At 54.4% G+C, this 22,431-nt stretch overlaps 1 protein-coding gene across 3 annotated transcripts in view; it reads right to left on the reverse strand.

Annotated features, from left to right (window-relative positions):
- The window catches only part of BRF1 (BRF1 general transcription factor IIIB subunit), a 78,292-nt gene that overhangs the window by 7,500 nt on the left and 48,361 nt on the right, over window positions 1-22,431 (reverse strand). The window contains exons 1-11 of one of the 3 annotated variants that reach the window (XM_007988040.3): window positions 20,923-22,369; window positions 15,447-15,596; window positions 14,190-14,283; window positions 11,812-11,938; window positions 11,463-11,502; window positions 11,281-11,373; window positions 5,806-6,072; window positions 4,207-4,268; window positions 3,291-3,372; window positions 3,138-3,193; window positions 1,110-1,366 (exon numbers count right to left, since the gene is read on the reverse strand). In XM_007988040.3, the coding sequence (XP_007986231.2) occupies window positions 1,110-1,366; window positions 3,138-3,193; window positions 3,291-3,372; window positions 4,207-4,268; window positions 5,806-6,072; window positions 11,281-11,373; window positions 11,463-11,502; window positions 11,812-11,938; window positions 14,190-14,283; window positions 15,447-15,528 (1,160 nt within the window). In that variant the 5' untranslated portion in view covers window positions 15,529-15,596; window positions 20,923-22,369. Of the gene's footprint in view, window positions 1-1,109; window positions 1,367-3,137; window positions 3,194-3,290; window positions 3,373-4,206; window positions 4,269-5,805; window positions 6,073-11,280; window positions 11,374-11,462; window positions 11,503-11,811; window positions 11,939-14,189; window positions 14,284-15,446; window positions 15,597-20,922; window positions 22,370-22,431 lie in introns of those variants that run through there. The other 2 variants (XM_007988038.3, XM_007988039.3) reach the window with 2 other exon arrangements.

Below are 22,431 nucleotides of genomic sequence, written 5' to 3' on the forward strand. Positions count from 1 at the left end.
CTCCACTGACCTCCTACGCATGCCAGGAGCTGTGCTAGGAATGCTAGGAGAGCCACTGCATGGCTGATGTGGAGGAGACAGCTCATGCGGCCCTCCTGAGGGGCTGAGATGCCGGCTGAGAAGCACCAGCCTGCAAGGAGGTCAGGCTCCCTCACAGAGCAGCACCTGGGCACTGCGGGGCAGGCCCATAGCACAGCCAACTCTCACAGGGTGGAGTGGCCGGCCAAGCAGCTCAAAAGGCCAAGGAGAAACCACAGCAAACAACAGGAGGCCCTGACGGGGCTGCCGAGGGTCAGCACTGCCCCACAGGGGAAGCAGCTGGAGACAGCGCAAGAGATCCCAAGGAGCAGTAGGACCAGCAGATGCTCCCAGCCCAGAGACTCAGTGGGGTGAAGTGAAGGTCGGAACCACTATAGGATGGAGCCAGAAGCTAAGCCGCCGATCCCATCTCCACTGCCAGGAGGTCACATGGACTAGCCGCGGGCCCCAAAGACGCAGCAGGTAAGCCCAGCTGCTTGTGGCCTCGTCAGGAGACCCTGCAGACGCCACCCAGAGGCAAGCCGTGCACAGAGGCTGAGCCACTCCAAGGCGGCCCTGCATGGAGCGGCAGAGCCTTGTGACCCTGTGCGCTGAAGCCAGCACATCCCCTCTTTGACAGTCCCTCAGCCACATTCTCCACCCACATCCTCCTTCCTCAGCGGTGCGCTGCTCTCACCCACCACCTCGGCAGAGACAGCAATGCAGCCTGGGTGCACAGAGCAGGCACAGGGCAGCAGGGCTGGGGGCTCGTCTTCCTGAACTCAGGCTGGAGAAGGGGCCGACCCCACTGAGTGTCCCATCCCCTCCTTGGGACAAAACAGAGCCTAGGCTGCAGGACCCCTCTGACAGCCGGCACCGCTCATTGGGTCACAGCCCGCCAGACCAAGGGGAGCCAAGACACCATCAATGCACCGGAGACGACCCACGGGTCCCCAGCATGCAGGTGGCAAATGCCACTCCAGGCACTTCTGTGCCCCGGCTGGCCCCTGGCAGCTCCAGGACCCGAAGCCATGGGCCTCTGCCTGCCCTGGGCTCCTGTCCTAACCCAGCCACGCAGGACAGGATGGTACCTTTTCCCCACACTGGTCACAGGGTCAGCCCCACTTCTGCTGGCCGGCGTTCTCCTTCGTGACAGCTTCCTGGCACTGGTGCTATGCTCGGGCTGCGCATCCTCCCTGTGTGGGCTGCCCCCACCGGCGCTGCTGAGGCCCCGGAGCACGCTGTAGTTGATCTTGCTGGAGATCTTCTTCTGCTCCAGCATCTTCTCGATGGCCTCCCTGGCGGTACTGGCCTGAATTGGCTCCCGTCGCTTGCAAGACTTCTTGGGCTTGACGGAAACATGCAAGAATGCCTCCCGTGAGTCACGCCCACTGCGCTCGACCACCAGGGGCTCCATGTGAGGCCAGGAGTGCAGGCCCTCCGAGGGCTGCTCCTGCCTCCTCCTCCCAGAACGCGGCCAGCCTGGCGCTCTCGGGCCTGCCCACGTCAAATCCTGCCCTCCCAGAACGTGGGCCAGCCTGGCGCTCTCGGGCCTGCCCACGCCAAATCCTGCCCTCCCAGGTGAGTGGGGCACGTGGGCTGGCATGGGTGCTGGCAGGGCCTCCAGACAGCAACAGCAGCAAATGTGCCACAGGCACCTGGCAGGGCGACGAGCTGCCCCTGGGTCCCACACAGGCAGGGCCACAGGCACATGGCAGGGCGACGAGCTGCCCCTGGGTCCCACACAGGCAGGGCCACAGGCACATGGCAGGGCGACGAGCTGCCCCTGGGTCCCACACAGGCAGGGCCACAGGCACATGGCAGGGCGACGAGCTGCCCCTGGGTCCCACACAGGCAGGGCCACAGGCACATGGCAGGGCGACGAGCTGCTGCACTGTGAGGGCCACAGCAGAGAGGCTACTCAGTGAAGACAGACAATCCGTCCCAGCACCGCAGCCCAGGCCAAAGACAGACAATGGCCAGGCACGGTGGCTCACGCCTGTAATCCCAGCACTTTGGGAGGCTAAGGCGGGCGGATCACAAGGTCAGGAGATCGAGACCATCCTGGCTAACACAGTGAAACCCCATCTCTACTAAAAAAAAAAAATACAAAAAAATTAGCCGGGCGTGGTGGCAGATGGCTGTAGACCCAGCTACTCAGGAAGCTGAGGCAGGAGAATGGCGTAAACCCGGGAGGCGGAGCTTGCAGTGAGCCGAGATCGCGCCACTGCACTCCAGCCTGGGCGACAGAGCGAGATTCCGTCTCAAAAAAAAAAAAAAAAAAAAAGACAGACAATCTGTCCCAGCACCGTGGCCCAGGCCAAAGACAGACAATCTGTCCCAGCACTGTGGCCCAGGTCAAAGGCCCCAGCTGCCCGAAGACCCTGGATCTCATTCTAGGAGCTGGAGCCACAGACTACTTCAGGGCAATCAGCCTGCACCACCCCTGCTGCCCTCCCTGCATGACAACCTTCCCATGTGGCCCAGCAAGGCCTGGGATGTGCTGTTGGGTGGGGCGGAGTGCCTAGGTTCCTAACTCCCTGACCACATGCTCCCCGGGCCCTCCTGAGTGGGTAGGCCCCACATCCGCCCTCCCAGACACCTACAGCTTGGTCAGAGGGACCCATCTCGCAGGCAGGGAACTGGCTCCCTGTGTTCTCCTGCTCAGTCACTCAGAGGCTCAACCACTGCTGACTGCACCACGAGACGGAAGGCACGTTCCCCCCTGGAGTGAGCCAGCTGAGCCAGGTCACCACAACGACCACAGGCAGGGTGGCATTGGAGTCGGACCTCCCAGGTCATTAGAAGAGCAAACGCCGGTTACACAGGCAGGAACCCCAGCATCCAGCCCGGACGCCCGACACAGTCTGCCCTGGTGCCGTGTCCAGAGGGTCACTCCAAGGCTGAGCACACGCCCTCCAAGGTGAAGCCGACGGCTGGGCGCCTGTGGCCAGCACGGGGCAGGACCTGGGGGTTAGGGACATGGGTCTGGGGTCCAGAGCACATGGCCTTCAGCAGCCTACCCTGGGTCACACGGGGAAGGGACATTCCAGAGATATTTGCCCCCCCGTAACCTGGACACCCCCAAGAAGGCCAGGCCCGGCGTCACAGGCGCCCACCTTGTGCTCCTTGTAGATGCCAAGCTCCTTCTCTTTGGCTATTCTTGCTTCTTTTTCTGAAAGTTCAGAAAAGGGGCCGGTGTCACTGAGGGCCCACGCCCCAGGCCTGCGGGCTGCGCATCCTGCGTGTGAGTGCGGGCGGGTGGCGCTTACCCCTCTGTTCCCGCAGGTACTCGGCATTCTCCCTCATCCACAGCTCGGCCTTCACGCGGGCTTCCGACTCATTCAGGATGTACTGGGCGAGCACAGGGAAGTGGGGCTGGCTTTTAGCCTTCGCGTACCAGGGAGTGCTAAGGTTGTGCTGACCAGCGGGAAGTATTTCCCCCGTGAGAGGAAGGGGAACCAGGGCCAGCCTCTATTTAGTGCGGAGCCTGGGCTGAGGTCTCCCCGCTCGGGGTGTGTTGGGGACCTGCTGCACCTCTGCCTGTCCCAAGGCCAACCAAGCAGGCCACACTTGTGAGACCCTCTAGGGCAGCTTGCAGGCCCCACTGACACCAGGACCCTGGCCAGCCAGAGCGCAGGCTACAGGTCCCCACAAAGGGACTAGGTGAAGGTGAGAGCCACCCACTCAGGAACAGATGGGCCAGGCTGGAGGAGTCTGAGGCACCACGTGGCCATGAAATCAGGGAAGAAGACTTCCTGCCTGAGGGCAAGTATGTTGAGATAAACTGCAAAGAGCTGGTCCCAATGGCTGGAACCCCTGGGGTTTGGGGGCACACAGTGCATGTGGAGTCAGTGGGTACCCTCTTGTGTCTGGAGACCCCCTCGATGGGCTGATCCTGGTGCCACTTGTGCAATCTGTGCTTGCCACAGGCTACATGCCCAGGGGGCCACAAGGGCCAGGTGTAAAGCTGGGGGCCTCCCGACAGGCCGCCCTGGAGCCAACACTGGACAGGAGAGTCTGGGGGTGGGTCCCAGGAACAGTGGATAGAAGGCCAGGAGCCCACTTCACCCAGCAGGGTGGGCACTGGGCAGGGGAGATGGCCAACCCTGCCTGGCCACTCAGGGCTCCTTGGGCTGCAGCGCCCTCCCAAGCCTGCCCCTCCTGGGAAGGGGTGCTGCCACTCACCCTGTCAATCTCCAGGTCGTCAATGCCACTGAGGTCCAGCTCGCCGTCTCCCGAAGCATCTTCTGGAGGGAAGCGCAGCGTCAGCATCACTCAGCACCAGCTCTGATGACGGGAGCGCGGCCACCACCCGGGCTGGCTCAGGACCCTGGGTCTGGGCTAAGGGTCTTCTAGAACCCCATCCCCTCCTCTGCACCACGGGTCACGCCCTGTTTCCCCACATGGCCACGTCTCTTTAAATGCTTAGCTAAGGATGCTAAGTGAAGACAGCAAGACGCTAAACTCAAGCTACAAAGGAAAATCCCAGCACTCCTGTGCTTTTTGTAAGAAAGCAACTTTTTAAGATTGGGAGACAGAGGCTGTCTGGCCCCAAAGACCGAGGGAGGGCATGGAAGCTGGGCAGGAAGGAAAGGCCAGGCCACGGAGTGAGACAGGGGTCTGCGCTGGGGGGCACCAGCTCCCTATCACTGAGCCCATAGGTCTGGGGATAGAAATGAGGGAACAGAAATAATTCCAGAGTCCAGGCCCAAGGGAGCCTTCCATGATCATGCTCAGGACACCCCAAAACCTGCCTGTCACCCCTGCCCAGCCCCACGTGGTCCAGGCAGCATCTGCACAGCCTGGAATTGGGACAGCCTCTCCTTGCCACAGCGCCACACCATAGTTGCCTGCCCCATGCTGCCAACTCAACTCCAGCACAGGGCTGGACTGTCTGGGGTGCTCTCCTGCCACACTGTTCCATGGCTGAGGCCTGAGAGGGCTCCTCTCAGCACTCAAACAGGCAGTCCTCAAGGCCCCCCATGGCCCTTCCTCAGCCAGAATGGCCCTTTCTGCTCAGGGTCACTGTGCCACCGGCTGCCCTGGGAGCCTGTGCACGTCCCCTCTGCCTGTTGCTCTGTGTGACCTGCCTGGGTTCCACCCACACAGCAGCTCCAGCCATCAGGACTGTCTCTACCCCCGGCCCAGAGGTCACTCAATAAATATTTGCCTGGCTCCTCAACACAGAGGCCAGGCCCTGGTGCCCAACGGGAGGCAGGGCCTGAGGGTGAAGCGTTGCAGGAAGGTCCAGGCTTTCAGCCAGGGAAGCCTGTCCTGGCAGGGATGGGAGATGGGACCCACCTTTCTCCTAGAGCTCCCAGCCAAATGGGCAGGGTGGAGGGGGCATGACGGGCACGGTGGCCTGGCCTGGGCACTATGGGACAGGGGTGCCTCGTCGTTGCCATGACCAAGCTCAGCAAATGACGCTCCCCAACCATGCTGGACAAGTGGATGAGGTGTGGAGCTGCCCCGTGGGACTCCTGGACGCAATTTGTGGGCTCTGTTCTCCATGGCCCCTGTGGCCTGCAGGCAGCCCCAGTGAGGGTGACGAGACCCACCGCATTCCGGCATCGGCACACACCCAGTTCTTCACACCAGGACCACTGATGCCCACACAGCCCCACTGGGGGGACTGGTGGTGCCCCCACCCAAGCCCACCGCTTGAAAACACCACACCTCCCGACAAAGGATGGCAGCATCTAGCTGCCATCCGACGTGAGAGGGACACGTCAGAAAGCTCTCCTGATGACCTCAGCCACCCTCCAGGGCTCCATCAGAACTCACTGGGGTCGCTGCACTGAGAGGAGATGCATTCGCGGATCGAATCTGAGATGCCCAGGCTGGCCGCAGTGGGGAGGGGGTCTAGCAGGGACCCAAGGGCCGGAGGTCTGCCGCCCCACTCGGGGTTTCCTGTTGCTTCCGAGCTGCCAGGGGTGCCACCAAGGAGCTCCCGGTATAAGTCCTTGTTCAGGTGGCTGGCCGCGGCCTCCAGCTCCTCATCCTCCGTGTCCTCCTCGCCACACAAGCTGGACGCGGTGTCCTCAGCGGAGCCTAGGGGTACACAATCCACACACCACCTGTTAACCAAGCAGAGGGCCAGGGCGCCCACTTTTGTGACAAAAAACAATGCTACCAAGCTGCCAGGTAACCCAGAGAAAGGCTGTCGCTGCACGGTGCCTGGCGGCCACGTGCCAAAGAATGAGCCTCAGGCCACACCTCGCACTGCACGCAGAAGTTAGCTCAAAGCAGATCACAGACCTGGGGGGAGTTAAAGTACAGACATCTCAGACAAAAACATAAAAGAAAAAGTTTGACCTTGGATAAGGCAAACATTTCTAACGGCTCTAAAAGCAGAATCCATAAAACACTGATAAAACGGGTTTCCAAACAATTAAGAACTGCCCTTTGAAAGACATCACTAAGACAATGAAGACAGCCCACAGGCTTATCTGCAAATCTCACAACTGGTAAAGGACTTAAATCTAGAACACATGAACAATTCCCAAAACTTCACAAGAAAACACAACCCAATTAAAAAATAGAAAAAAGATCTGAACAAAGGTTCCCACAAATATGATATATGGGTGGTAAACAAACACATACAAAGACCTCCTCCAGTCCTGAAGGAAATGCAGATGAAACCACCACCAGCTACTCCTTCACAACTCAGAATGTCTAGCCCTGAAAAGAAAACCGGGCCACGCCTCCCAGGCAGGAGGAACATACTTACCTCGAGCTTCCACGCATGGTGACACCCCTTTGGAGACAACCTGATCATTTCTTTTTTCTTTTTTGAGACGGAGTCTCGCTCTGTCGCCCAGGTTGGAGTGCAGTGGTGCAATCTCCACTCACTGCAAGCTCCACCTCCCAGGGTCATGCCATTCTCCTGCCTCAGCCTCCCGTGTAGCTGGGACTACAGGCGTCTGCCCCCATACTCAGCTAATTTTTTTTGTATTTTTAGTAGAGACGGGGTTTCACTGTGTTAGCCAGGATGGTCTCGATCTCCTGACCTCGTGATCCATCCACCTCAGCCTCCCAAGGTGCTGGGATTACAGGTGTGAGTCACTGAGTCCAGCCGACAACCTGATCATTTCTTAAAGACAGATAGGTCGTGGCCGCCCACTTGAGCCCAGGAGTTCCAGACCAGCCTGGTCAACATAGCAAGATCCTGTCTCTATGAAAAAATGAAAACTTAGCTGGGTGTGGCGGTGCCCGCCTACAGTCCCAGCTACTTGGGAGGCTGATATGGGAGAGCTGCTTGAGCCCAGGAGGTTGACACTGCGCTGAGCTATGATCGAACTACTGCACTCCAGCCTCGGTGACAGAATAAGACCCTGTCTCAAAAACAACAAAAAAAGACAGACACACTTGCCTTTCACATAACCCAGCAATTTCACTCCTCAGCAGCTGACCCAAAAGGAAATCAACGTCCACACAAGGACTTGTACACCAGGGTTCAGGAGTGCATCTGAAACAGCCCCGAATGTGCAATGTACTCCAACAGATGAATGGCTACACACCTCAGCGTGCTGAAGGACTACCGACTGCCACGCCACAGCAGAAAAGAACAAACCAGTGATGGACTCAACATAATCACACTGTGAGAAAAGCCGAAGGGAAAAACATACACTACATGATCCTACTCGTACGGAATTCTACAGAGTACAACTAATTTATAGTGACAAAAAGTAGCTCACTGGGGGCCTGGGGCGGGGGTGGGGGAGGCGCTGACTAAGGGTCTGTGGACCCCGCAGGAGCCACAAATCTGTGGGTTTTCCTGGTTGTCGCTACGGCTTGACAGGTGCGTGCAGACATCAAAGTTCAGAAATTAAACAGTGCATTTTAAACATGAGCAGTTTGTCATAAGGCAATTACACCGCAATAAAGCTGTTAAAAATCACCCAATGGTGAATTTAAAAGACAGAAAACAACTTTCACGGGAGGAATGTGAATCCTCCCCCTTGAGCTAGGTGTTCACTTCTTGAAACTGCCTGCTGTTGCCACAAGTAACTCTAAACTAACCTAATAATGCCGCACCCAATAGCTTAACGATGTACGGCCAATCACGAATAAATGTTATTATTGTAAGCCAATGACAATTCCCGACAAACAACTTTGTATCCATCCAATCACTGTCCCTTTTAGCCTTTAAAAATCCATCTGTGGCTGGGCATGATGGCTCACCCCTATAATCCCATACTTTGGGAGGCCAAAGTGGGCAGATCACTTGAGGTCAGGAGTTCGAGACCAGCCTGGCCAACGTGGCGAAACCCCATTTCTACAAAAAATACAAAAATTAGCTGGGTGTGGTGGCGCATGCCTGTAGTCCCAGCTACTCGGGAGGATGAGGCAGGAGGATTGCTTGAAACTAGAGGGTGGAGGTTGTGGTGAGCTGAGATTATGCAACTGTACTCCAGCCTGGGTGACGGAGTAAAAAGCCCGCGTGTAACCGCTGCTCACCAGAGTGTACATTCAGGGCAACAAGATGTGTCCTCTCTGGCTGCAATCCTCAAGCTTGACCCAAATAAATTATGTAGATTAATTTTGCCTCTGCTTCTTCCTTTAAGGTTGGCAAAACTCATCTTAAAACACCCCACTCTAGATTGTGTGTGTGTGTGTGTGTGTGTGTGTGTGTGTGTGTACTGGCGACAGGGTCTGGCTCTGCTGCCCAGGCTGGAATACAGTGGTGCAATCATAGCTCACTGCACATTGAACTCCTGGGCTCAAGTGATCCTCCGGCCTCAGCCTCCCGAGCAGCTGGGACTACAGGCGCGCACTCCCACACTCAGCTAATTTTTTAATTTTTTGTAGAGATGGGGTCTTACTATGCGGACCAGGCTGGTCTTGAACTCCGCTCAAGCAATCCTCCTGTATTCGCCTCCCAAAGTGCTACGATTACAGGCATGGACCATTATGCTTGACCCACTCTAAGTCTTAGATTACTTTCTTCTCAATGTGTCCCAATATAAAATTCCTGGCTAGCACTGAGCCCTGGAGGGATCTCCATGGTGAGGAATGGCTCCTTGGGGGAAAGCACCTGATCCCCGGAGAGCAGACATCAGTGGGTAATGACCTCTGGACAGAGCAGCCTCTTAGAAACCCCTCCCCAGGCAAGTGGGCCCAGGCCGCAGGTGCCAGGAGCCTTGGGCGCTCCAGCTGCCACATTCCCTGGGCATGCACATTCCCCAGACTGTTGGCTCTGCCCCAAAAGCACCTCCAGAGTTTGACCAGGCTGGGCCAGGTCTCTCACCCTGGGTTCCTGCAACAGCCTCCCCACCACCTGCCTCTGCTCTCAGGCCCTCTCATGGCTCCTACTACCCCCAAGTGAAAAAACATAGTACAGACTACAAATCAAAAATAAAATTCTAAGCCCCACACCAACCAAATAGATCCCTTCTCTTGACCAAAGAGGTTTCAAAGAAACCTAAAAAACTAGTTCAGACCACGATGGGAAGCGGGGGCAGGGTCAGACATGCCTCATTATACCCTCTTACACCCCCTCCCTTTGGAGTTCAGGAGCAGCTCATCAGCATTAACATCCAAACAGAGATCCGATGATTGACCAAACAGACCTTGTAGCAACATATACCAAATTCCAAACTGACTCTAGTATAGCATCAATGACAGGTAGCAGGCCCTGAAAGAAATCAAAATACTTTACCCCAAAATATCTCTGACATATTTTGAAATGGCCCTGCAAAGCTGTCTTTTGCAGTGGAAACTCACATTCTTTTTTTTCTTTTTTTTTTTTTGAGACGGAGTCCCACTCTGTCGCCCAGGCTGGAGTACAGTGGTGCAATCTCGACTCACTGCAACCTCTGCCTCCTGGGTTCAAGCGATTCTCCTGCCTCAGCCTCCCAAGTAGCTGGGACTACAGGCGTGTGCCACCACGCCCGGCTAATTTTTGTATTTTTAGTAGAGACGGGGTTTCACTATGTTGGCTAAGATGGTCTCAATCTCTTGACCTTGTGATCCGCCCGCCTTAGCCTCCCAAAGTGCTGGGATTACAGGCGTGAGCCACCGCACCTGGCAGGAAACTTACATTCTGTAGAGAATCCCCTTCCCTTTCCAGGTCTTTTTCTGATCCTGAAGAGATGTGCTGAGACTAGCATATTTTAAAGATCTGAATAGGGGCCAGGAGCAGTGGGTCACGCCTGTAATCCTAGCATTTTGGGAGGCCGAGGTGGGCAAATCACGAGGTCAGGAGTTCCGAGACCAGCCTGGCCAACACAGTGAAACCCATCTCTACTAAAAATACAAAAAATTAGCCAGGTGTGGTGGTGTGTGCCTGTACCCCCAGCTACTTGGGAGGCTGAGGCAGGATAATCGCATGAAGCCAGCAGGTGGAGGTTGCAGTGAGCTGAGATTGTGCCACTGCACTCCAGCCCAGGCGACAGGGAGAGACTCCGTCTCAAAAACAAACAAACAAAAAAGGTCTGAATAGGAAACATTTGTCCGGGGACGGTGGCTCATTCCTATAATCCCAACACTTTGGGAGGCCGAGGCAGGCAGATCACCCGAGCTCAGGAGTTCAAGGCCAGCCTGACCATCATGGTAGAACCCTGTCTCCAATAAAAATACAAAAATTACCAAGGCGTGGTGGCGGGTGCCTGTAGCCCCAGCTACTTGGGAGGCTGAGGCTCAAGTCACTTGAACCCGGGAGGTGGCAGTTGCAGTGAGCCAAGATCGCACCATTACACTCCAGTCTGGGTCAAAGAGGGAGACGCTGACTCCAAAAAAAAAGGGAACCTTTCCATTTATTGCCTCTAAGGGTGGCCACCTACAAGACTTCATCTACGTAACAAGCACCTTGGTCTCCACAACTCTCTTACCTTAATCTAGACACTTCTTTCTGTTGATTCCGGGTCTTTAGATAATAACTTAACTCTTTCAACCAATTGCCAATCACAAAACCTTTGACTCCACCTGCGACCTATAAGCCCCGCCCACTGCTTTGAGTTGTCCCACCTTTCTGGATCAAACCAATGCACACCTCACAGGAGCCTCTGCAGGGAGGGGATGAGGTGGGGGCAACCTGTACCAACGGCTGGAGTGCCACAGCCCAGCGTGCAGCCTGAGTGTCTGAGGAGGAAGGACGGTCACAGGGGGAGGCAGCCTCAACCCCCAGGGCTATGCACATAGACCAGAGGGCCCAGGAAGAGTGACAGGAAGGACAAGATCAAAGGTCAGCTGGTGGGAAAGGTGCCAGCAAGGGGCACACAGACAGGTCTCGAGTTCTGAGGCCAGGGCTGGACTCACCATCTTTCGCCAGGCTGGCCAGGCCCCCCTTGGCCTTTGGCCGGCTGTTTTCTAGTTCAATCTCAATTGCATCCTGGTAACTGGATATTTCACCTGAAGTCGTAAGTTAAAAGCAAAAAGTCAGCACAAAATCAATTTTCCCAACAAAACAGAAGCATTGTATGGGAAGATCAGTTGGTTACCTTCAACCTCCTCCAGTTTTTTTGACAGGACTTGTTCAAGCTGAAAGGGAACAGGGCGAGAGGCTTCGTGAAGGGAGGCCCGAGTACACAGTGCAGCCTCCTGGGTGCCCCGTGGGCCCCAGGGACCACAGGCCGCTGGAACTTAGGGGTACGCAGCGGTGGAGGTGGAGCTATGGGTCTGTGTCCCTACAGGAAGATGTGGCACTTCCCAGAGTCTGTGTGAGGTGTGTCCTGGAGCCTCGGGCTCTGGCTGGTCACAGCACTGAAGAGCGGCTATGAGGCTAAGGGTGTGCAGCTTCCCTGCAAGGCTGACAAGCCCAGCACAGACAGACGCCAAGGCTGGCACTACCTGCTTCATCCGCAGCTTCCTCTGCCCAGCCGTGTATGAGGGGGGGTCACACTCCTCCTCCAGGTCGATCTTCATGAACTCATCTATGGTCAGCTGACTGGTGGGGGTGTCTTCAAATTCCGTGAGCCTAAAATGGAGCCGGACATGGGAAATGGAGCTGGCAGCTCTGAAAACGCCATTTAAAACTGAGCTGCTGGCTCGGCGTGGCTCACACCTGTGATCCCAGCACTTGGGAGCCCAAGGTGGGTGGACTGTTTGAGTCCAGGACTTTGAGACCAGCCTAGGCAACATAGTGAGACTCTGTCTCTACCCAAAAAGAAAAAAAAATTAGCCAGGTATGGTGGTGCACACCTGCAGTCCCTGCTACTTGGGAGGCTGAGGTCAGGGAGAATCACTTGAGCCCAGGAGGTTGAGGCTGTAATGAGCTGTGATAGCGTCACTGCCCTTTGGCCTGGGCAGCAGAGTTGAGACTGTCTCAAAAAATATATAAAAACAAAAAAAATAAAAGGCCAGGCACTGTGGCTCACGCCTGTAATCCCAGCATGTGGGAGGCCAAAGTGGTAGGATCACGTGAGGTCAGGAGTTCGAGACCAGCCAGGCCAACATGGTGTAACCCTGTCTCTATTAAAAATAGCAAAAATTAGCTGGGTGTGGTGGTGGGAGCCTGTATATCGGCTACTTGGGAGGCTGAGGCTGGAGAATCGCTTGAATCCACGAGGCGGAGGTTGCAGTGAGCTGAGATCGTGCCACTGTACTCCAGCCTGGGCGGCAAGAGCAAAACTCTGTGTCGAAAAAATAAAAAATAAAAACAAATAAATGAACTGTGCTTGCCAGACGTTCCTCCATGGGGCCTGGCAGTCAGGCCTTGCTCCTCGGCACCCAGGTCCCTTCTGGCGGCTCCTCTACCCCCACCTGATCCTGCCCGGACCTCTGCTCACTGGGAGAAAGGCCCACAGGCACCCTCAATCACTCACAGAGGACCCCAATCCTAGGCGAAGACTCAGAAGGCCTGAAGAGAGGAGGCTGGGCTAGAACCTCAGCACCTGGCAGTCGGGCAGGAAGGGGCCTGCAGGCCTGTGAGCCATGGGGCTCAGTTCTTACAAACGCCTCTACACGCTACACAACCTCCAACATGCTTAATCAAAGGCCTTTTACAGAATCAACAGTCGGACGTTTAAGGTTAAATACTTTCCAGCTGCTTTTGGAAACTGCCACAGGACACGATCTCAGCTGAAAAACAGCAGCCGTGTGTTCAAGATTTGTGATAAATGTCACAGCAGTTACAGGTTGCAGCAACCCCACTGTCACATTTACCTTGCCAAAGTCCATGAAACGGGGCTGCCAGTGCAGGTGAGCTGTGAAGAACCCCAACAAATACCACCCAGCAAAGTGGGGTGCAAAGCCCCGCCCTGCCTGCCTGGCTTGCTGTGCCACTCATTTCAACTGATGCGGGGACCTCTGACGGAACTCCAGCTTCTCACTGGGACAGGGGTCACCTGGGCTTTCAAAGTCCAGGACGGACCACACCAAAAAGAAGATGGACCAGGCTTCCAACGTCAAAGACAGCCTCCTGCCTGTTTGTGACTTAGGGCAACTTTACACATCACCCTCCGCCTCAACTTAGAAACACAGGGATCAGGCCAGGCATGGTGGCTCACGCCTGTAATCCCAGCTACTCAGGAGGCTGAGGCGGGAGAATCTCTTGTATCTGGGAGGCGGAGGTTGCAGTGAGCCAAGATCGCACCACTGCACTCCAGCCTGGGCGACAGAGCAAGGCTGTCTCTCAAAAAAAAAAAAAAAAAAAAAGGGCCGGGCGCGGTGGCTCAAGCCTGTAATCCCAGCACTTTGGGAGGCCGAGATGGGCAGATCACGAGGTCAGGAGATCGAGACCATCCTGGCTAACACAGTGAAACTCCATCTCTACTAAAAAATACAAAAAAATAGCCGAGTGAGGTGGCGGGTGCCTGTAGTCCCAGCTACTCGGGAGGCTGAGGCAGGAGAATGGCGCAAACCCGGGAGGCGGAGCTTGCAGTGAGCTGAGATCCAGCCACCGCACTCCAGCCTGGGCAACAGAGCGAGACTCCGTCTCAAAAAAAATAATAATAATAACAATAATAATACAGGGATCAGAGGAGGAGGACACCTCCGCAGGACAGGGCCGGCCTCAGAAGGACTAGCAGGGAACTCTCCAGAGGAAGGCAAGGCATCCTGCCAGCATGTCCAAGCCATGGTGCGACGGGGGCTGGGCTAGGTCCTGGCCAATAGCCAGGTGGGGTACAGCAGGGTCCTGGGAAGTGGCGCCTGCTCCGGCAAGCAGGCCTGAGCTGGACTGACGAAGCGTCTGCGTGGTGTCCATGCCATGAATGAGAGCCCCCTACCTCTTTCGCAGCGTGGACTCACACACTTTGACCACACTGATGACCTCCTTCACAGTCCTCCTGAAGTCATGCATTCTGGCTGCAACCAGGAGTGCTAGAAAGCAACGAGACGGGCCTCGTCAACCACAGCTGGGAACCAGGGCAACAGCGTATCTGTGGCCCAGGAAAACACTGCGGATCCCGGTCAGGGAGATGATGACCTGGGAAGATATGTCCGTGCCAGGGCAGTGAGATCCTCACTTAGCGTGGCTCATCCTGAACAATGAGACCCTCTCTATCTTATGGTGGGTGGTGGCTGCATCCCATTCCATTTTCAAATACAAGAACAATTACAATGAAGGTTTCCGAGAGCTTCATGTAATCCCTCAAAGCAAACAAAATAATTTTAAGATGACTGTGCAGGAAACACAGGTTGTGATGGGAGCTGGGGATTCTGAGGATGCGGAGCCAGGCCAGGCGGGAAAGGGGCGAGGCCACAGCTGGCAGCTGACACGGGTTCACCAGGCTGCAGTGGGTCCAGAACCTCCAGAGCAAACATGGAGATCATGTGTGCAGATGGAACGGCTTCTCAGGTGGACTGAATTCTGCTGTCAGCAGAGTGCAGGGACGCTGGCACCTAGCCTGCCGGGAAGAGTGGACTCTGTGGGCATGAGGGTGAGGGCCCTGGTGAGGGGTGAGGGCCCTGGTGAGGAGCAAGGGCCCTGCCGACCTGAGGCTCCAATTCCAGGGTTGGGGTAGTTGACCAGGCCACGGCCACATCCACCCACCAGCACCAAAGGCAAAGTGAGAGTTTGAGTGACAGCTGAAACCTGGGGGGCCACAGAAGTCCAACTGGAACAACCGCCCAGCTGGGGGTGGGGGATAGCCTGACAGCCCCGTGGCACCCTCATAAGCAACAATCTAGCATCTCAGACAGAGAGGCCACACCACTATCCGCGTCAGGAGCCGGGCCCCACAAGACCACGGACAGGGATGGCCGTGCAGCCGCACCCCAGATGTAGGCAACCTGGGGTCAGGGCCACTCTGCCCTGAGGGTTCTGCCCCTTATGCCAGGACACACAGAGGCCAACGGGGCAGCCAGGAGGTCCTGGAGGGCTGAAAACCCCAGTGGGCCAGCCCGGTGTCAGCCACGGAAGGCTGGAGGCAGCTCTCAGTGCTCTGCAAACATTTGGCACGGCCCACCAGCACTCAGGCGTCAGGAAAGTGTGACGCCAGGACCCAGGCCAGCATCCCCCAGACGGGCAAGGCCCGTTGTACCTGCTCCGCAGAGGCCCGAGGGGCGCCGGCCTGTGTGCATCCAGTCCCGCTTCATCCTCTGTAGGAGCCTCAGGGCAGTCATGGACACCTCGTGGTTCTTCTCTCCGAATTCCAGTAGGTGCGCAAAGCGCGGAATATACAGGCATGGGTCTGCGGCAGACACGGCGTCTCAGTGCCCGCCTCAATGTGCCATAGCATGTGCACAGGTGGCCCAGACAGCCCAGGGGTGGGGTGACCTGCACTTGTCTTTCCAGGAACCCAGGCCCCCCACCAGTCCCCCTCCCCTGGACAAAGCCTCTCTGACCCTCAGCTGGAGCAGTCATGGCACTGAACTCAGGAGAGCCACTGGCCACCTGCTGCCAACCAGCCTGCTGCAGACACGCTGGGGCCAGGCAGCGTGCCCCTACTGCATGGCTGCCCTGCTCAGGGCACAGAGGGGCTCACACCCAGCAGCCTTCCCTCCAGACCGTGCTAACAGCACCACCCCCAACAACGGTCCCGAGACCCTTAGAGCAAGACAGGCGTAGGCTGGGCACACAAGTCACCAGCCCGCCGGCATCAGCTGACACTCATGGGTGAGAGGAGGACCCATTTCTGGCATCCCTACCAGCATGGCAGTGCCACTGGGGCTGTGTGTGCACATTGAGGTCTGGTGCTGTGCACCTCTGCCAGCACGGCACAGTGCTGCAGGGGATGTGCCTAGAGCGGGACAGGCCGGGTGCTGCGCAGCCCGGGCCCTGATCGACTGCATGGACCCAAGCAGTGCTCCCCTACGCCGAGCACGAGGCTGTGATGTGACTCCACAGGGCCCTGCTGTGTCCCACCAGACTCAGGTGGCTATGACTTGCATCCCTTCATACTCATGATGCAGGCCCCCTTTCCAGCTGAGCGTGTCTGTCACACGAAGGATGAATGTTTGAGGTGAAAGATGCCGCATTTACCCTGATGTGATTGTTACACACTGCAGGCAGCATCCAAACACCTCATGTGCCCCATAAACATACGCACCCACAACTACAGATAAAAACAAAGGATTTTTGGTGATTCGGCAGCTAAAACAGATATTATTCAGAGAAAAAAACCAAGATAATTTAAAATAACATAATTGCTAAGATTTTTAATAATTTTCAACATGATAAAATTATCGGAGCTAGAAATAAAAAGAATGATAAAAAATACAGTTATAACCTGGGCGTGGTGGCTCACGCCTGTAATCCCAGCACTTTGGGAGGCCAAGGCGGGCAGATCACCTGAGGTCCGGAGTTTGAGACTGGCCTCACCAACATGGAGAAACCCCGTCTTTACTAAAAATACAAAATTTGCAGGGCATGGTGGTACATGCCTCTAGTTCCAGCTACTCAGGAGGCTGAGGCAGGAGAATTGCTTGAACCAGGGAGGTGGAGGTTTCAGTGAGCTGAGATTGCACCATTGCACTCCAGCTTGGGCAACAAGAGCAAAGCTCTGTCTCAAAAAAAAAAAAAAAAAAAAAAGATATGCTTATAGACTGGGCAATATTGAGACGAAGTCTATACAAAAATTTTTTTAAAAAATTTGGCCGGGGCTGGGTGCTGTGGCTCACGCCTGTGATCCCAGCACTTTGGGAGATTGAGGCAGGTGGATGGCCTGAGCTCAGGAGATCAAGACCACCCTGGGCAACATGGTGAAACCCTGTCTCAACCAAAATACAAAAAATGAGCTGGGCCCACCTACTTGGGAGGATGAGGCAGGAGAATCGCTTGAACCCAGGAAGCGGAGATTGCAGTGAGCCAAGATCACACCATTGTACTCCAGCCTGGATGACAGAGACTCCGTCTCAAAAAACAAAGAAACAAACAAACAAAAAATTAGTGGGTGTGAGGCCGGGTGTGATGGCTCACACCTGTAATCCCAGAATTTTGGGAGGCCAAGGCAGGTGGACTGCCTGAGCTTAGGAGTTCCAGACCACCCTAGGCAACATGGTGAAACCCTGTCTCTACTAAAATACAACACACACACACACAAAAATTAGCCAGGTGTGGTGGCGGGCACCTATAGTCCCAGATACTTGAAAGGCTGAGACTCCAGAATTGCTTGAACCTGGGAGGTGGAGGTTACAGTGAGCCAAGATCATACCACTGCACTCCAGTCTGGGCGACAGAGCAAGACTCTGCCTCCAAAAAAAAAAAAAAAAATTAGTGGGTGTGGTCTAGTCCCAGCTACTGAGGAGGCTGAGGCAAGGGGATCACTCGAGCCCGGGAAGTTGAGGCTGTAGTGAACTGTGATTGTACCACTGTACTCAGGCCTGGGTGACAGAAAAAAAAAAAAGAAAAAGATGTACTGATGGGGGTGGGACTTTGACACTCATTAATTCTTGAAATAGAAAACTCAGTTCAAAGACACTGGAAAATATATCAACGGCTGGGCATGATGGCTCACACGTGTAATCTCAGCACTTCGGGAGGCCGAGGAGGGTGGATCATCTGACGTCAGGAGTTCAAGACCAGCCTGGCCAATACAGTGAAATCCCGTCTCTACTAAAGTAAAGTACAAAAATTAGCTGGGCGTGGTGGTATGTCCCTGCAGTCATCCCAGTACTAAGGAGGCTGAGACAGGAGAATTGCTTGAACCTGGGAGGTGGAAGTTGCAAAGAGCCAAGATTGTGCCGCTGTACTCCAGCCTGGGCGACAAAGCGAGACTCCATCTCAAAAAAAAAAAAAAAAAAAAATTCAAGACAAGCCAGGCAGAGTGGCTCACACCTACATTCCTAGACTCCATCTCAAAAAAAAAAAAAAAAAAAAAAAATTCAAGACAAGCCAGGCAGAGTGGCTCACACCTACATTCCTAGCTACTTGGAAGGCTGAGGTGGCAGGATTGCTTGAGTCCAGGAGGTCGAGGCTGCACTGAGCCATGACTGTGCCACTGCATTCTAGCCTAGGTGACTGAGACCGTGTTTCAAAACAAAAAAGACAAGCAAAAAGCGTGCTTTCAAGACAAATCCGTCAGTGACTAGGGTGGAGCAGAGGCGCTGGGCAGCGGCGGCACTGTGGGCAAACGTGGAGTGGCAGAGTGGCACGGGACAGGCATGAGCATTTCATAATGGACAGGAAACTATGTGAAGCAGCCTGGAATCTGCAGGTGCACAGTGACAGAGGAAGAATTAAATGAAGGAAAAGCAATGAAACAACCTTCGAAACCACAATAAGGGGAGATTTTAACATGGTTCTCTGAAATTTGACAGACTGATTAGGAAAAAAAGACTAAGGGACGATATAAGACACATCACTATAGGCTCAATCTGACAAGGATGTTCTAAATTCTGTACCCCATGGAGTCATCATGCTTTTCCAGTGTCTGTGGGACAGTTATGAAAATGACCAGGTACTACAGAATAAAGAAACTCTCAACACAATTCACACAGGATGTGCCACTTGATCCCAAGTAAAAAAAAAAAACAAAAAACTAAAAACAAGCAAAAACAAGCAGTCCTCTCACCTCCAAACGCTATTAGAAATTAAAGTACAATCCTTTAGATAACTTCATTAACTTAAGCGCTTTGTATATTTAAGAGAGCAAGAGCCAGGCGTGATGGCTCATGCCTGTAATCCTAGCACTTTGGGAGGCCGAGGTACTTCGATTGTACGAGGCTAGCACTTTGATTGCCTGAGCTCAGGAGTTCGAAACCAGCCTGGGCAACACAGTGAAACCCCATCTCTACTAAAAAATACAAAAAATTAGCTGGACGCGGTGGCATGCGCCTGTAATCCCAGCTACTCGGAGACTGAGACAGGAGAATAGCTTGAACCTGTGAGGCAGAGGGTGCAATGAGCTGAGATGGCGCCACTGCACTCCAGCCTGGACGACAGAGCAAGACTCCATCTCAAAAATAAATAAATAAATAAAGGAAGCAATGAAATTAATGAACTAAGTCAAGTAACAGAAAATTTAAAATTAACAAAATTAATGATTTAAAGTAGGCAAAGGGACTAATAAATAAAAAGAAACAAATAAGTTACCACTGTCAAGAAAAGAATTAAAAAGTCCAACAGCCAGTAGGGTGCTGACATGAAGACAGACCTACAGACCAACAGAACAGGACAGGACAGGACAGGACAGAACAGGGTCAGAAATGACAATGATGGGCAGGTGACTTTCAAAAAGGGTGACAAGAACTTCTTTCACAATGGGGAAAGGATGGTCTCTTCAATAAGCAGCGCTGGGAAAACTGGATATCCACTTGCAAATAAAGATAGACCCTTACCTTACATCATACACAAAAACTAACTCAAAACCGATTCAAGACCCAAACACAGACTCAAAACTATAAAACCCGTAGAAGAAAACATAGGGACAGACTTTATGACATTGGTCTTGGCAAAGATTTCTCGAACATGACACCAAGAACAAGGGCAACAAAAGTAAAAATAGACAAATTGGATAACCTCAAACTAAAAAGTTTCTGCCCAGCAAAGGAATCCATGAACAGAAATGATATCCTAGGGAAGGGAATATGTGTAAACCATCTATCTCATAAAGGGTTAACATCCTGAATATACAAAAAACCTCCTACAACTCAGGAACAAAACTGATTAAAAATGGGCAAATTGCTCTTTTGTAATCCCAGCTCTTTGGGAGGCTGAGGCACGAGAACCGCTTGAACCTGGAAGGCAGACTTTGCGGTGCACCCTCCCCACTGCACTACAGCCTGGGCAACAGAGTGAGGCTGTCTCAAAAAAAAAAAAAAAAAGGCAAAGCCCTTCAACAGACATTTCTCCAAACATGGCATGCAAATGGCCAACAAGCACGAGCAGATGCTCAACATCGTTATTTATCAGGGACATGCAAATCAAAACCACATGACACTACCTCATATCCATTAGGATGACCACTATCACAAACAAAAAAGAAAATGATGGCTGGGCGTGGTGGCTCACACCTGTAATCCCAGCACTTTGGGAGGCCTAAGCGGTTGGATCACTTGAGGCCAGGAGTTTAAGACCAGCCTGGTCGACAGAGTCTTGCTCTGTCACCCAGGCTGGAGTGCAGTGGTGTGATCTCAGTTCACTGTGACCTCCAACTCCCTGCTTCAAACCATTCTCCTGCCTTGGCCTCCCAAGTAGCTGGGATTACAGGCGCCCACCACACCCAGTTAATTTTTGTATTTTTAGTAGAGATGGGGTTTCACCATGTTGGCCAGGCTGGTCTCCTGGCCTCAGGTGATCCGCCCACCTTGGCCTCCCAGAGTGCTGGGATTACAGGCGTGAGCCACTGTGCCTGGCCTACACTGTAACATATTTAAAAATCAGAGTGCAAAGCGTGGCTTCTAAGGATGAGAATTATTATTCACACACTCAACACCACCATGCAGATCAAGACACTGACCACCTCTGGCGGCTCAGCAGTTCTATCCTGGCACCTCTAGCCCCGAGGCAGCTGTCGCCCAGGTTTTGTGTGTTGCTGTAAGTTATTCCCTCTCACTGCGTTCCCCAAATGGACCCACCACAACGTGTTGATCCTCTCTGTTGCTGATGGACATGTAGGCTGTCTCCACTCTGGCCATTTGTATTTCTCCTGGAAACTGCTTACGCCCGTTACCTTTTCCTATGGAAATAGATGGCTGGGACAGAAACCATGGCCACAGCAGCCAGTGTGTCTTTGCCAGTGGGGTCCCACACTATGAAATCGCAGCTGTGGCCTCTGCAGGTGTGTCCTTGGTAGGTGCATCCACACACTTTCTCTTGGGACTTTCTGGACCCTCATGCATATGCTACGGCTTTCCAAAGGGCTTGGCCCTGCAGAGTTACACGCCCACCTATAGCAGGTGACCTCTAGTTGCTCCGTGTTCCACCAACACTGGCATGACAAGTCTCAAGTTCAGCCGCCTGGGGGCTCTGGCGCCCCATTCCCGGGTGAAATGATGATGTGTGCACTCTGGGTCATTGCATAGTGTCTGTTCACGTCCTTTGCCCGTTTTTTAAAAAAACTGGGTTGTCAGCCTTTTCCTTCCTGACTTGTGGTCGCTCATTAATCCTGGAGAGTCCTTTGTTGAAAATACGGCAAATATTTTCCGAAGAGGACTCTCCCAGGTAACATTTACTACAACTGTAACGACCAGAGACACAGAGCTCCTATTCACTGTTTTGCCCAGGACTGCGGTGATGGGTGCACCCATGACCCGAGCTGCTGGCTGCGTCCTGGGGACTTTCCTGTATATGGGAGTTTTGAAAGTCTGAAGCCTGGAGGTCCAGAAGGTTGCATGCGTGTCCTCAGGGAGGAACTCTCCTGACAGCCAGGCCTCTGGAGCTTCGTCTGCACGCGAGCTTGGCGTGCACCGGCTGCGCAGCCCAAGCCAGGTGACACAGTCTCTGAAGTCTGGTCTCCACATCGGCAAAGCCAGTGCCCACTGCCACGCACCTCCCAGGATTAGCTCCAGGCTGGGAGGCTAGAGGCCCCATAGGGAACGAGCCTGCGACTGCGATCCACAGGCGGAGCCACAGAGGCAGGGCGCGGCCTGGGGCCCAAGCTCCAAGGCTGCAGGCCCGGAGCCAGATCCTGACTTGCCCACCCGCCCGCTGTGTGACCTTCAGCACGCGACTAACCTCTCTGTGCCCATTTCCTCGAGGAAAATGCGAGGAAATAGCAGCGCCTGCCCCTGTGAAAGCCCTCAGAGCAGAGTGGACCGCGCTCTCCGCGAGCGTTTGCTGCTGGCGTCTGCAATAAGCTAAATCACGAGGTATCTGAACCAACGAGGAAGCCCTACGACCATCCGACAAGCCTCGGCCAGAGGCACAGACTCCGGAATGCAAACGACCAACAAGCAGGTCCACCTGCGTTCCTAAAAAGATCGCTAACTAAAGAACGGGCGCAAGCACCTGCGCATGGCACTGCGGGTCTGGGGGCAGCCGCCTGCCAGAGCCGGGAGCCGCCTTCCACAGTGGCCTCTGCACAGTGCGCGTCTCGCGCCGGTTGCAGGGCACGGAAAGAAACTCCAGCAGCTTCCAGGCTGTCG

The sequence above is a fragment of the Chlorocebus sabaeus genome, chromosome 24, assembly GCF_047675955.1.
Source record: "Chlorocebus sabaeus isolate Y175 chromosome 24, mChlSab1.0.hap1, whole genome shotgun sequence".
NCBI classification, from domain to species: Eukaryota; Metazoa; Chordata; class Mammalia; order Primates; family Cercopithecidae; genus Chlorocebus; species Chlorocebus sabaeus.